Consider the following 16,149-nt stretch of genomic DNA (forward strand, 5'->3'; position numbering starts at 1 on the left):
AGTATTTGGAGGAAGTAGCAGGTGAAGCACAAAAGGTTACAGTTGTTCACTAACTGTGTCAGATACACTTAATTTCATACATTATGCATCCCAGCTCATATTCAGGTTATGAACATTAACTAACTAAGCCAAAAAAGGTGGTTAAACATCTTTCAGCTGTAGTTATTTTAGCCTTTTTACTTACAAACTTTTAAAGGTAAACCTAATAAGATTTGATAAAATGCCATCGAATAGCATCCACAGTGAAAACTGAAAACTAAACTGATTTGTCTTTGAGTAACTGAGAGCCAGATGTTGCAGAGGAAGCTCACCTTGTCTGACAAACGTCTGACTGGTGTCCAGCAGGATGTCGCAGCCTTCGACGATCATCCTCTCTATGGCCAGATTCTTCCTGATGTTCTCCGTGTCGCTCACTTCATCGTGCATCATCCTGACAACATGACCGCTCATCAGTATCATTAACATCATCCTTCATCTATCCTCCTCATGAAACTCAAACACACACTTACTTTGACAGCTCCTCCAGTTTAGATTTGGCAAACTCCAGGCTCTTGCGCTCCACATGCTCATGAGGTGTGTGTGCCAGCAGCTCGTGGAGAGTGATGATGTATCGTGGGATCTAAAATATCAACGAAACACACGAGAGATTGATGACACAGGTTTGTCTGAATATACTTCATACGTTGGTTATTTTTTTGTGTGTTTGTGGAAGCGTGCGTCCTACCTGGAACATGGGATAAGTGAGGAACGTCTCCAACATCCGGCCCTCGCAAGCGGCGTTGGACTCGTATTGTTTCAGCAGCTTGTCAAAGTCTCTGTTCTGCTTACAGTTTGCCAGCACCTGCAGGCTGTACTGGTGGTTACGCACAAACTCCTGGTATATGTTCAGCATAGGCAGCAGGATGTCAAACAGGTCCGCTGAGGGTGAAAAATAACAAAAAAACCCCACACACAAACCTTTAAAATACAGTTTTTAGACTGATTTCTTACTGTCCAGACAGTCTTTGACTTATGTCATTCTGGCATGAACTGCAACCAGAGAATTGCCTTTGATAATTAATCAACCACTGACTTGTTATGTTTATGTTTTACGTTAAAGTAATGTTGTCTTGGTGTGGTGACAAAACAAACAAAAACAGGTGTGGCCTCAGCATCATGTTAGCAGAGCAGCATCAGTCCTGAGTCTGTTTCTACACATGATGCATTCAGGCTCCATGTCTGAGTGTAGGTCATCTGCATTTACATGCATAAAACAGAAGATAATAGACTTGAAGTGTCCTGAAAGTAAGGTGCAAGTTTCAGCTGTATTGATTAAAGTAGAAACGTATCTGTTCTGTCAGATGTGCTTAAGACGACGAAGATGCTAAAAACAAGCGGCTGAAATGCTTTCTGTGTAAACATCATACAAACTCTGCAGGACTCACCCAGAACCAGCGTGGGCCAGTTGGCGATCCGAGCTTTAAGACCTTGATGGAAGATTTCATGTAGAAACATGATGGTCTCACTAGAAAAACAGAAACCGGCTTGAATGAGTTTTTCTTAAACCGGAAGATAAAATATCTGCGAGAAGTTTCCCTCCATCGTACCTGTTGAGGAAAATGCTGCTGACGTCATCGTGGCTGATGGGAGGTTTCTTGGAGCTGGCAGCCATGCGGAGCGGCCTGAGGAAACAGTTGACCAGGATGGAGAGCTGGTGGACGTACTCCGTCTCCGCTTCCACCATGTTGAAGACAATCTGGTTCCTCTTCCTCATGCTCTCGGCGTGAGGGGAACAGATGTAGTCCTGGACGATGATCTTCCACTTCCTCCGGCAAAGCCAGCCACGCATGAAACTCTGCACCTGCACGGCCGAAGCACCAGGTGTCTCTCTTTGCTCTTATTTCTTTTTATGTGTTGATAAGTGACACCGACAACTTACCTTTTTGATCTTTTTAATATCAGGGTCTTCCTCTTCCTGGTTGTTCTGGTAAGGCAGCATCCTCTCCTTGGCTTTGTTCAACACTACAATCTGACACAACAACAGCCTCCATGTGAAAATACTGAACTGGCACCGAGGATAAAATATTCATGAAACTACTTTAGAGGATCAAAACAACGAATATGTCGTTGCATGATAAGGAAGTAATGGTCCAGGAATCGCTGGAGCCCTGCTGCGCTTTCATTTAAGAGAAACATGCGCTCTTGACTCAAGTGTTTTCCCATCATGCCAGATGCATTTGCATGCTTTGATCTGCAGTGTGCTCCATCTGAGAACGCCTGTGCACATGCATGTGTGTGTGTGTGTGTGTGCGTGCATGGATTTATGTATGCATGCACACGCAGATGTGGATGCACTCATGCATACCTCAGCTTTAAGCCTCTCGATCTCAGTGTCCTGGTCCTCCAGCTGAGTGCGGAGCTGATTGGCTGCGATCTTCTCGGTCTCCATGATCTGGACCAGGTGGATGTATTTCTGCATCAGGATCTCACGCTCGATGATGATGTCGGAGTAACTAAAGGGAGGACAGAGGAGGGGATTATTGTGTTTGAAGAGTTATACTGTAATTAAACATATACAGACATGATTTAACTGACTGCAGCTGCAACAATTAGTCAACTGACAGAAAGTTAATTAACAGTTTTCAAGGTTCATTTTAAATGTTTGCACAATGAAATTCAGTTGTAGCTCCCAACATGCTACATACATAGATATTCACAAATATTTAAATATTTTAAATTAGAATAGAATAAAATAATCAATTTGGCAATAAAATAGAGCAAAGTCTATAAAAGTAGTACTAAAGAAGAGATTAAAAAGGAAAAACTATATTATATATACTATACAAGGAATATACAGTTACATACACCCAATAGTTTTTACAATATATGCAAAATACATGTTTTTTTTATTTTATTTTGATATTTGAGTCATCGTTTTAGTCATTTTTTGAAGCAAAAATGCCAAAAACTTGAAAGATTTGATGCTTTTCTTTGTCATATATGATAGTAAACAGAATAATTTGGGGTTTTTAACTGTTGGTCAGACTGAACAGAACATTTAAAGACGTCAATTCAGGCTTTTGGAAATTATAACAGACACTTTTCACTATTTTCTGATATTTTATGGAAAAAAACAATGGATTCAGAAAACAATCAGCAGGTTAAATCGACGATAAAAATAATTATAAGTTGCAGTCCTCGTCACAGACAGGACCGTCATGTCACCCTGCAAAAATAAACAAAGGTGGTTTTTTGATGTGCATCAGATTTTCTACTGAATGTTGAGATAAAAATAGGAAACGCAGCCTCGGTGAGGGAGAGAGGAGAGAAATAGAGGTCGAGTGGCGAGATCAAGTCTGTGATGTAACCAGTGTAGCAATACAGCACCAGTGTGACCTAAATGTGAACTGCTGCGAGCAGAACACATCCATGTGTGCGCACACACACACACACACACACACACACACACACACTCAAATATGGAATAACACGTGGTAGTTATGTCAAATGTGTATCAGCACAAAGAGCGAGCAGAGAGTAGAGAACAGTTTGTTGTTATTTAACACCTCAACTCATAACAACTACTGCATGTTACTGATAGTATATAAAACACTTAATTACATGGTAGAAAGTATTCCTGCTGTACTTAATAAAGTACAGAAATATCAACAGCTAAATGTACTTACAGTATGAAAAGTAAAAGTAGTGGTTTGGTCCCTCTGACTGATATATTATTATATATGACATCATTAGATTATTAATAGTGAAGCATCAGTGTTAGAGCAGCATGTTACTGTTGTAGCTGCTGGAGGTGGAGCTAGTTTACACTACTTTATATACAGTTAGCTAGTTTAGTCCAGTGGTTCCCAACCTAGGGGTCGGGCCCCTCCAAAGGGTCAGCAGAGAAATCTTAGGGGTCGTGAGATGATTAATGGGAGAGGAAAGAAGAAAAAACAAAGTTCTGATACACAAATCTGTTTTCAGTTTGTTTTGGGGGGAATATTGGATCATTTTATCTCTTTGGCATTTGAGGTGCCCCGACTTTGACACCTCTAGACCTGATGAAGAGCTAATATGGCTTTGAAATGTTGTACTTTTTCTGAACGTACAAAGAAAAATATACTTTTAAAGGGATTATGAGTCCTTGAGAAGCAGAAATGAAGGAGCCAAAACTAGACACTTGTTTTTACACTCACTGTCCAGTTTATTATTATATACATGTGAAATCTAATACGATCCAATACAACAGCTCTGATGGGTTTCTATTATTTTGTTCATTAGAAACACCTTTGATAATGTCCAGTTCAGCACCACTACGACCTAAATAATGAACATGAAGTAGAATTATCTCCTTTTTGACAATGTCAACAAAAACTGTAAATGTAAGAGCTTTATAAAAGTAGAATTCGTGGCAGAGCTGTTGCATTAGATTTGCACAGGTGTTCCTAATAAAGAGTGTAAAAACTTATCATATATTTTATTGTAAAATCCTGATCTGAAGAGTAACCAGTAACTTCAGCCGCCAGATAAATGTAGTGGAGTAAAAAAGTACAGTATGTGAGTAAATGTGCTTTGCAAATCAAACATTAAAAACAGCAGTGAAGTTAGTGTTAGTATTAGAGTCGCGTCCTGTCTCACCTGGCCTGCTGGATGTACTCCACCCACTCGTTGCAGTCTGACTCTTCCTCTGTCCGCAGCTCCAGAGGTTTCTGTCCATCGTGGCCAAAAATCACCAGGAAGTAGTGCTGCGTTAGAGAGAAAACAGACACAAAAACACCAGATAAATAAATGACTTCCTGCTCAGGTACGAGATGACCTGAGAAACTACTGCGAAAAACTATGATTCACAGGAAACTTGTCCTGCTCTTCTTCTTCTTCTTCTTCTTCTCTTGTTATTCCCAGTACAACACATCATGACATGAGGTCAGAATGAGCAGAACAGCTGCTGGTTTACAGTACAGAAGCCAACATTTGTGATTTGTCTGTTACATTCTCTCACTCCGGTTTATGAAATGAGGCTGTTACAGTAAATTCTACAAATATCAGGAAGCCTTTATGTTATTTATTAAATCTGTAATACTGTTGTTCAGAAGTTCTGCAGTAAATTCACATGTTATTGTAAAATATGTCAGTGGGATTCATCATCAAGTTCATGTCCATCCATCCGGTCACGGTTAAAATGTTTCAGTCTGAACCAGAGTGGTTGACCGACTTATGTTGCCAACACAAAATCAATAAGAACACCCATTTTCAGCGGACTTCATCTCTTCTCTTATATAATTCCAAATCAAAATATGGCAACAACTGAACAGAAATTAAATGAATAATCATATAAAACCAATGATATGTGTTTATCTGAATATCAGATTCAGATCCTGACATCCTGTGAAAGCTTCACGTCCTCATTGAGTGTCCTGAAGCTTCGGGGGTTACAGATGACCAGCTTGTCTTTACGGCACCGCGTCCCGCCGCTCTGTCAGAACGCATTAAGAGCTGCGAGCCGTCATCGTGTGGCAGCAGGTTAGATCCCCTCCAGCGTCGCCGCACCACCACCAATGATCTAATTAAGTAACTTACAGGAGCGGCTCTGCCAAGTCTGAGGTTGGTACCAACAGATATATATATATATATAACAGATGATGTTGAGAAATTCTACCACTTTTTAATAATAAAAGGTCAAAACATTTTCACAAAAACATTAAAAACTTTAATATTTCAAGACAGAAAAATGTTTGCTTATATCACTTATTAAATTAATAGCAATGTTGTGTTTTGCTGTGCATTAGATAAGATAATCTGCCTGCTTTTCCTTTTTATTCAAGAGTTTTTAGTTCAGAAATGACGTTACATCATCACATCTAAAAATAGCAGACAGAGAAAGTTAATATTTCTAAATTTGTATCTGATAGTCATAATATATATTTTTACTCTAACAGCTGCCAGTTATTTATTTATTATATACACTTGTACACTGTAAATTCCTGATCTGTCGTAGTTTTTCTGTATTTATCTTTATTTTTTGTTTATATCTTTATTGTTTATCTTGTTGTCTCATCTTAAGCATTTCATGGTGCAGATGTTATTCTGTATAAATGACAAATGAAGTAGAACTTGGAATATATTGTATTTCATTATATACAGAGTTCAAATATGTTTTATATTTGATTATGAGCTGTTTGTAATTCTTTGCAATCAAACTTTAAATCATAAGCTCTCATAACATCAGGGCGGCTGTGACTCAGGAGGTAGAGCGGGTCGTCCACTAATCGGAAGATCGGCGGTTCGATTCCCGGCTCCTCCAGTCTGCATGTTGATGTGTCCTTCAGCAAGACACTTAAACCCAAATTGCTCCTGATGGCTGTACCATCAGTGTGTGAATGTGTGTGAATGATTAGTTTCCTCTGATGGGCAGGTTGGGACCTTGCACGGCAGCCCCTGTACCCATTCAGAGTATGAATGTGTGTGAATGTGATTTATAGTGTAAAAGCGCTTTGAGTGGTCAGAAGACTAGAAAGGCGCTTTACAAGTACAGTCCATTTACCATCACATGACGAAAATACAGAAACTGTTGTGGTAAAGATGAGTTTTGATTTCATATATTTATGCTCAGTTTGTTTAACCCTTTGAACCTTCAGGTGCTTTCATTTATAATTTATTTCATTTATAGGCTTATTGAATTGCTCTTCCTGATGTTTCTTCCATTTCTTTTTACAGTTAAAGGTTTGTTTTAGGGAGTTTTTCCTTATTTATATCGAGGGTCTGAGGATAGAAGATGTTGTCTTACCCACCGAGACAAATTTGTGATTTGTGATATTTGACTGTACAAATAAAAATTGACTTGACTTGGATTTGAAGATGTCACCTTTGTGCTGAGGCGTACTGTGAGGGATGCTTTTATACACCAAATAGATAGACAGATAAATCAATTAATCGAGAAAATAATCATCATATTAGTAGTAAATAGTCATTAATTGCAGCTACAGACACAGATGTAGCTGCGGTTTGTTTTACTGGAGAATAAAAAAGTCATAAATTTGATTATTATGAATTAAGAACCATAGTTATATGTTTTTTTTCTGTGATTTAAAAGTGGTTTTACTGACGAGTATCTTTATCAGACTTCTGTAAAGGTTCTGGTGATTTTTACAGTACGTGTCTGTTTGTGCATTTTGGTTTAACAGAGTTACAGTTTTGAGATTAAGGCGTATAAATGTTGACCTAAATTATGAGGACAAAGGGTTAAGTCACATTTTAATCATCCATGCATCCATATTCTACACCCACTTATCCTGTTCAGGGACGTTTTAATTCAGAGTATACATAATTTAGAAAGTACATGGATGCATATGTAAATCATCCGCTTGTGTGTTCATGCATGAATACATTCCTTAGGCCTGTATACATCACGGTGAAAAATTTAATTACGACAGTCGTATGAATAAGAACGAATTTCCAAGTCATGTGTAGTGACAACAATCGGCTCATCTGAATGTGGCGGTTTCAGATTTCTCAGTGTGATCGTTGGTCTACATTTATTAGTTTTATAGTTAAATCCATCACTATTATAACCTGATTATAATCCTCTACTATAAAATATTTGTGACATCAGAGACAGACAGAGGAATCATTTCATTATATAATTATTTTATCACAAGAAATTGACGAGAGGTAAACAATGCAGACATGATAAGTATGACAAAGGGCTACCACAAACGTATATTAGTTCTTAACAAAAAACAAACTGATCTACCCGACTGCAGACTGATGAGAATAGAAAGGAAGATCAAAAATTAATCTGTGTGATCCGTCATATTCATATAAATACTGTATATACCTTCAGTCTCATCAGTGTCAAAACTAGCACTAATGGAAAGTTATTATTAACCTTGACTGAGCTCTGCTGCTCTACCTTGTGTGACATCACGTCCAATATCTCATTTTGATGTGGATATTAATAATAATAATAATAATAATAAGCTTTATTTATAGAGCACCTTTCATGACATAAAATGCAGCTCAAAGTGCTTTACAAAAGAAATGTAAAACAGAGATACAGATATATACATATGCACAAGCACATAGATACACACACACACACACACACCTATATATGCGTATATATATACATACATACATACATAAACATATACATACATATACACACACACATACACATAAACGGGATAAATATCAGTTAAGACATAGTAAAGGAGTAAAAGACAAATTCTAGAGATAAAATCATAGAGGTAAAACAAAATCAATTAAAGGTCATAGAAGGAGGTTTTGAGTTGCTTCTTAAAACAACCGAGGTCGCCTCTCTGATATGAGGAGGGAGCATGTTCCAAATCATCGGTGCATAACATGAAACAATATTGAAATAATGAAAGTTGCTTTACAAAAAGAAATCCACACGTCACTGCAGTTTACATATAGTAACATATTTTGGTGAAAATCCTGTTTCTACATTATTTTCCTAAACACTTCTGTGTCGCACTGCAAGTTGCTCTTTAAACACTGAGCTCAAACCGGAAAAGCTACTTTTAAAAAGTGTACTATTTACTATTTAAAGATCCCCTTCAGACAAGTTTTCAGATGTATAGAAATATGCTTTTTTGAATAATAATTTGTGTCTAATAAGATTTTCTACAAAAAAAAGTTCAATTACCTTATTAAAATCTTCAAAATGACATCTCCTCCTTCTACCTCATTAAAAATCCAGAATCTGTGAATATGTAAATATTATTTATTTCTAAAGTTTTCCAACTGGACACCAGATGTTTCCTCCTTCACTGTAAAGTTCATTCTCAGTGTTTTTTCACTGGAGGCTTCATGTTTCCACATCACACTTGTGTAAGTTGCAAAACTGGACCATGACCGGCTCCAAACTGGTTGTGATGTCACAAATCCTGCTCGTAGGTGCACGTGTTAAACTGAGATTTGAGGTGAAAACAGAGAAACTTTTCTCTTTCAGCAGATGAATATGAAACCAAACTCTGCACAGAGAAGAAGAACAAACATCCAACTGAAGGAACAAGAAGACAAACATGTTTTTGAGTGGAGGAGAACTTGGAAGATACATATAATGTAAATATACATAAACCTGCATTAGCTGAGTTTTTTGTCCACTTGTTTTCAGTGGAAACAAGTAGTGAACACAACTCTGACACATCATCAGCTTTAAATTGATATGTTGAACTTGTTAGCAAACAGTTGTTTATTTCCACATCCAGCAGTTACGGAGCAACATTATCATTCATGTGGAGTCGTGTTTCTGTCCACCTGGTGAATATAAGTCCAATATTCACACTCTTTTAGCTCTGTTTTTGTTCTCCATCAACCCCTGAGGGAAATATCTGACTCTTTAGCTGCTAAATGCTCCACTATGTTCACCAGCTAGTCTACAGCTAACTGTGTCTGTTTGCTGTTTGGTGCTGAGCAGGTAGTGTACAGTGGCTTTTTACAAATAATTTTCTGAAAACAGCTGCCTGCTAAAGTTGCAGCTGGACAGATAAACAATGAGCTGAAACTCACTATAAAGCTCCGTAAAGACGAGAGGAGCTGCAGAGTCACTGATAATTCTCTGTAGGTTGATCACTACGAGCCAACACATTACACACTGACAGATCAGACATTATCATAGAAAATGTCAATTATAACCACATTAATTAGCGAGTTAGCATAAGGAATCTCCAAATGATACATCTAGACCTATTTTCCGCTGATAATGAGAAACTTTTTCCTGCATTTTTGTAGTTTTTACTTATTGAATATATTCTTTCCTCTGATGCTGCCACAGGGAGAAAGTAGGCCTGTGTAGTAATGATGTAACGATAAGCGGGTGAGAGACACTTGCTAGCGTGTGGCGGCTACGGACCAGAGAGAGGCTTAAGGGCTTGTTTATGTGTGTGTGTGTGTGTGTGTGTGTGTGTGTGTGTGTGTGTGTGTTCGGGGGGAGGGAGGGTTTACATAACCATCAAGGCTTGTACAGCTCCTTGCATTGCTAATGCGGCTTCCCCCGGCCACAAGCCTGCTTTAAGCTGGAGGATAACAATGAGAGAGAGACAGACAGACAGACAGTCAGACAGACAGGGGGAGCTTTAAGCCCTGCCCCGTGCCCCGCACCCAGTATCACTATGTCCAGTCACAAAAATCAGTTCATCTGTTGTGCCGTGCACGGACACAAATACGCGAGCAGCCGGCTCTTAGTGCTGGAGACTCAGCGTCACTTACAGAACATGACTTGCAGGACGACGGTACTAAGTTTGAATTATTCACTTCATCTTTCTTTCACTCACAGAGCACAGACGACACAAACTGGGATTCAATACACTCAGGCAACATGGAAACACTCAAACTATGCAACAAAGATTTCATTTTTGGGTAACATTTAACTTTAAGACCCCTTATTTATCATTTATAAGCAGTTTATAAACATTTAATAAATGTTCATAACACACTAATGTAGTTATAAGCAGAAATAAGGACAGTTTATGTGTTTATCAATGTTCAGTATTTGTCAGTAATTAACTTCTCCTATTAAGACAAATTTTTATATCATTACAACTGTGTTTTATTGTATTGTCATTCATTATCTGTTTATACAGCAGCAAACACTTATGAGTGTCCACAAGAGGAATTATAGTCGTTGACAAATACATTAATACACACATATATCTGCTTACAACTACATAATTGTGTGTTATAAACCATTTATTAACTGTTTATATGCTGCTTAAAAATGCTAAATAGGGGGACTTGAAGTATTACCAATTACCAACAGTCTACACCACAGTGTATTTATATTTTGTTAATATTAAAATTATACTTTTATGGATTCTTCGCCACTTTTGCCTTCAGTAACATCACAGTAGTTTAAGTTAGTTTAAGCCAGTTTCCTTCTGTCTACATCTAGTTCACATTTCCTCTTGTTGTTTTCCAACATACACTTTACAGACGTTAGCAGGAAAGCTAACGTGGGTTGTTGCTCAGAGTCTGTGGCTCTTGTGTTGTGTAGCCGGATGCAATCAGGCTCAGTGTGACCTTCTGCTCTGCCGATGATAGAACCACATGTTATCGCTTTATGCAAAGATTTGATTTGCTGTGTTATAAATAAGGACTCCAGCTGCGTAAGCAGGTGATGGAACTGTATTTAATCAAAATAATGTAAAACTTTTAATTTTAAATATTAACTTCCCCCTTTTGCTTTCTGATTTTTTCCTCGAAGGACGAGAGATTTACAGAGCAGATATGTAGCTGTAATAGACCAAACAGGCAGTTTAATATCAGTCAGACTTTAACCCTCAAACAGCCCTTTCAAGGTCTGTCCCAATGTGAGGAGCAGGTAAAATGTTCTCCCAAGGCCTAAAACTCAAAGTGGTCCTCACAAAGATAGACATACAAGTACACACACACACACACACTCACAGAGAGCAACTGCAGGATTTAAAATATCCACACAGCAGCTTTGAGACATTTCCACAGCTAAAGCATCACTCCTGACACACAGCGTTGGTTATATCTGAAGAGAAATCAAGTAATTTAGCTTGTTGTTAGGTAGTCTTTTGTATTGCAGTCAGAGAAAGACAGATCCACTCACAGTACAGTAAAAGGAAAGCTACAAATAGCTCAGGTAGCAGTAATGTGTGGTGGAGAGTGTGTGTGTGTGTGTGTGTGAGGTGCAGTTGTGTTGACTTGGTATTCAGACAGTGTCTGCAGGCAAAAGGACCAGTGAGGATGCTATTCTTAGTTGAGCACAGCAGCATCCCAGAGCACCGCCACCCTTACATACAAACTCACAAACACAAACACAGACAGCGTGAACATGTTCAGACTCAAAAATGACAGAATCCTGCTTTAATATTTGTGAACATTTTGTTTTTAAATGCATTAAACGTAAAACTGAACTCTCCTCATTCTCTATTTATTTCTGTCACAGAGAAAAGAAGTCAAGCATGTCCGTGTGTTTATATAAAACTGTCTCAAAATCTAATTTAATCATCATAATCTTCGTCTTGTTCTTCATCACTGACCGGCTCCCCTTGTATACCAACACTTTCAAATAACGTCTCCATAAATCTCCTCTCACCTCATATCTCTGTGTTTCTACCTCATCTAACTTGCTGTATGTGCTACAGCACATAAGCCACTTCAACTCTCAACTCTCATCACCATGGAAACACATCAGTCAGGTGGTCCGGCTGCTGCATGGGTTGGTATCCTATAGTGGGCAGCACCATTAGCATAAAGAAACGGTGGGCAGAGGAAGAATAAATAAGTAAATCACCACAGATTTCACATCTGGCATGACAATTAAAAATAAATGCAGAAATACTAGTTTTGATGTACTTTTAACTGACCTATTGCTCTCCATACTTTACCCCAGAACAGGCTGATTATGGCAGAAATTAACAGGTGAAACATTATGGATTAGTAATTTGGAGAAAGCATTTATCTAAAGTTGCTCTGATCAATATTCTTGCATTAAAAATGTGTCAGACGACTACGACCCAATTCCAGTGTCCACCCTAAACCTTAAACACTGAACCTTCACTGACCAAAGTAGTGATCCAAAGCCTGATATATATTATTCCTCTGTGCTGTAGACCTCCGTTGTTGTCCAAAAACTATTTAAAAACACATCAGTGAGCCACACCGCTGCACTGGGTGACATGTTCCTTCATTATGAAGAGTTTGGTCACGTTAGTTTGTTTAGAAACGGCTCTAAAGACTAATAACAGCGATCACATTTTCACTCTCTGGAGAGTAGTTCCTTGTAGGATCAGATATTAGTCTAGATGACTGTTTGCCAACACATTTTGCCATATCAACTGTGCAAGGTGAATTTATGGGCTTGTTATGCTGATCTCTAAATATCTGCAAATTGATTATAAAATAATTACTGGAACTATAACCTTAACTGCACTTAATTTGTGCACAGCAGTCTTGCATACTGTGTATGTCATACGATGCTACAGATAACTGCATTTGAGCATATTTAAACAGCAATTAAGCAACTGTCAGTGCCATAGCAACTAAATAAACAGGAAAAGACAGACCAATTATGTTTTAAGGCATCAAGGTAAGCAAAGTGTAGATTTGTGTACAATTAGTTCTTCTTGTAATCTACAAATTGCTCTCGGAAACAACCAGCTCAGCGTGATACAGGTGTAATAATAATCGCAGGCCTGTCCCTTCATTACTTACATGCGCTTAGCTAGCGAGCCTAGCTTACAAATGTTTCTAGTTCATTAAGCAGTAATCACAGCGGTAATTCACTGTTGTTCATATTTAATAGTCTGTTCACCTCATCTGAGACTAATCCAGTTTAGGGGGATGTTACAAATATTGTGTTCACTGGGTAAACACAACTGTTGTTACTGACTGAATTGAGAACAACAAAATAACTTCTCTAAAGTTATGACCTCTACGATTTCTATGACATGTGTGTGCACTGGTTTGTTAGTTAGTTTGGATATTTATTGTGATTGTCCAGCCCACACAGACTTATAGAGAGTCAAAGTAAAACCAGAATGTACCAGAATAAGAAAACCTCATTCAAAATCCTATTGAGATTTGTAGTAGTCTAAAAAACTAAAAATACACCTTTCTGAGCAGTTTGTCGTGTTTTCACTCTGTATGTTTGGACAGGGATGATCCTTTTACAGAAAACAATCTAATACTGTTTATTCTGGATTTCTGTTTGTTTGAGGCCTTTGATAAACAGCATTTCCCACAAACCCCAGACGTTCACGGGTTAAATGTCACAGCTCGACAGACACGCCGAGGCCATGAGAGAGTCGAGGGGTCACAGTTAGTTCAGAAATGTGTGTAATAGAGCTGCAATGATCAACAGAAAATGAATCAGCAACTATCTTAATAAATGATTCATCATTTTAGACATTTTTTAAGCAAAAATATGAAATATTTGCTGATTTCAGCTTCACAAATGTGATGATTTAATGCTTTTCTTTGTCATATATGACAGTAAACTGAATATATTTGGGTTTTGAACTGTTGGTCGGACAAAAAAAGATATTTGAAGATGTTGCCTTTGACTCTGCATAATATATAATAAAACATAATTTTTCACTTTTTAAAAAAATATATTTTATAGACCAATTAATCAGGAAATAATCGGCAGATTAATCAATACAGAAAATAGTCGTTAATTTCAGCCTTTGTCTGTAATAACAGCAGGACAGAGAGGAGCAGACAACAGAGATTACAGCTAAAAAAAAGTTTAAAAAATGACTTCAGAAGAAAGTGTTGGTGAATTTTATTTTATGAATATGGACAAAACCAAGTTATGATGATGTAATTATCGACGCTGCTCTGCTGATAAATTTTAATGGAAGCTGTAGTTTTTTCTGCACACATTAAGTAATTGTTGTTTAACTTTGTTAAAATCACAAAGGTTTCGACTTCTGATGGGAACAGCTGTTGTGGAGCCAAGTTGTCCTTGAATACGGAACGTAAACTCCAGGAAAACACTTCTTTTTTTTTTTTAAGCAAGACAGATGAAATAAACACTGAATGAGAGATTGCACTGAGTTAAACAAAGTACTGGAACAGCGGCTAGACAGGAAATGACGTCATGACTTCAGCTCTTTATATATACATGCAAAATGAGGCACATTTAGAGACTACCTGCTGTTATTTTCCACATTGAAAACGGGAAACAAGGACCACTGACGGCCCGGAAAGTGGTGAGCTCATCCAATTAGATGTCTTCTTATCATACAGTAAACTGTCTGTCCCTTGCAAAAATACTTTTAGCCATGCAAAACAACACCGAGACAAGTAAAACAGTGAGCTGGAAGTTCAGAACTACCTCACTGGACCATGAAGAGTATAAAACTACACACAAACAAGCCTCCTGTTCCATGTTAGGACTGATGAACAAAGATGTACATTCAGTATATCGACTTTATTTCATTTAATGAATAATATTCTTCTGACCACACTCAGTCAGCATCAGATACAGATGATTGAATAAATCACGTGGCCACCAGAGTGCTGAGAGCGGACATCAAAACATCTGAGTTATCAATCGTCCGATTGTGCTTTCATGTTCTCTGATGTTTTGTCTGACTTTAATGTCGCTCCGATTTAAAACCGCTGCCTTACATTTAAAGGCACAGAGTGGCTTTCATAAAGCAGGGATCAAACAATGACTGTTTGTGTCATGAATCTTGTTACTTTCAGTCTGGATGTTAGATGTGTTTCGTCACAGACTGCTGCGTCTCCAACAAACAGGAACTACCGTGCAGCTCAAAATGTGTCACATAGAGCTGCAATGATTAGTTGATTGACTGAATAGAAGATCGAGAGAAAACTACTACAATCGTATAAAATTATTAAACGCTATTTTGATAATTGATTAATGGTCATTTTTCAAGTAAAAATGCCAAACATTGAACTGTTGCAGCTTCTCAAACAGGACAATTTGGTGCTTTTCCTGGTTTTACATTATCGTAAATTGATATCTTTGGACTGGTTTTGGACTGAGATTTAATTATTACCTTCTAGAAAACTGTGATGGGTGTTTTCTTGATTTTTTTTATGTTTTAGACAAACATTAGAAAAGGTAATTGGCAGATTAAACAATAATGAAAATAATTGTAAGTTGCAGCCTTTCTGTCACATATGATTTTTGCCTCTGTCTGGTCCAGACCTTGATAACTTACTTAAAGCGACTTTTGTTTTTGTTTTTTGGTCAATCAAAGTGATTTGCTGATTTTAGCATTTTGCACAAGTGCAAAATAAGTCTTGTGAAGCTGCTAGCATGGTTGTAGACCTTTATTGGGGATTCAAACAAAAAAAGAGAAATGTAAGGGGCTTTATTGGTGGCGAAATGTTGCTTCATGATCCATTAATCAGATGTGAAAACCGAGCGGCAACCTCCAGGGCTGTAAAATGAAGCCAATGCGGAAGTGCCAAAAACTGCAGTTCCTTGAATGGCCACTTGAGGCTCCAAAAGTGAGTCAATCCCCATAGACCCCCATGTTAAAATGCCCAACTTTAAAGCAGAAATAAACATGTTTACAGCCTGGTACAAAAAACAGTTTTGGTCTCTGTAGCTAATTTCCACTTTCATGACAACTGTACGGGAGGTGAATTTTTTTACAACTCACCCGTTTAAATTTTATTAAGCCGTAAAGTTATGCATAA

At 37.8% G+C, this 16,149-nt stretch overlaps 1 protein-coding gene across 1 annotated transcript in view; it reads right to left on the minus strand.

Annotated features, from left to right (window-relative positions):
- Positions 1–16,149, minus strand: part of rasgrf2a (Ras protein-specific guanine nucleotide-releasing factor 2a) — a 43,160-nt gene that overhangs the window by 17,972 nt on the left and 9,039 nt on the right. The window contains exons 3-10 of the mRNA XM_044333469.1: positions 4,618–4,724; positions 2,345–2,492; positions 1,919–2,008; positions 1,587–1,840; positions 1,425–1,504; positions 725–918; positions 510–619; positions 312–430 (exon numbers count right to left, since the gene is read on the minus strand). Of these exons, the coding sequence (XP_044189404.1) occupies positions 312–430; positions 510–619; positions 725–918; positions 1,425–1,504; positions 1,587–1,840; positions 1,919–2,008; positions 2,345–2,492; positions 4,618–4,724 (1,102 nt within the window). The remainder of the gene's footprint in view (positions 1–311; positions 431–509; positions 620–724; positions 919–1,424; positions 1,505–1,586; positions 1,841–1,918; positions 2,009–2,344; positions 2,493–4,617; positions 4,725–16,149) is intronic.

This window comes from Thunnus albacares, chromosome 18 (genome assembly GCF_914725855.1).
Source record: "Thunnus albacares chromosome 18, fThuAlb1.1, whole genome shotgun sequence".
NCBI classification, from domain to species: Eukaryota; Metazoa; Chordata; class Actinopteri; order Scombriformes; family Scombridae; genus Thunnus; species Thunnus albacares.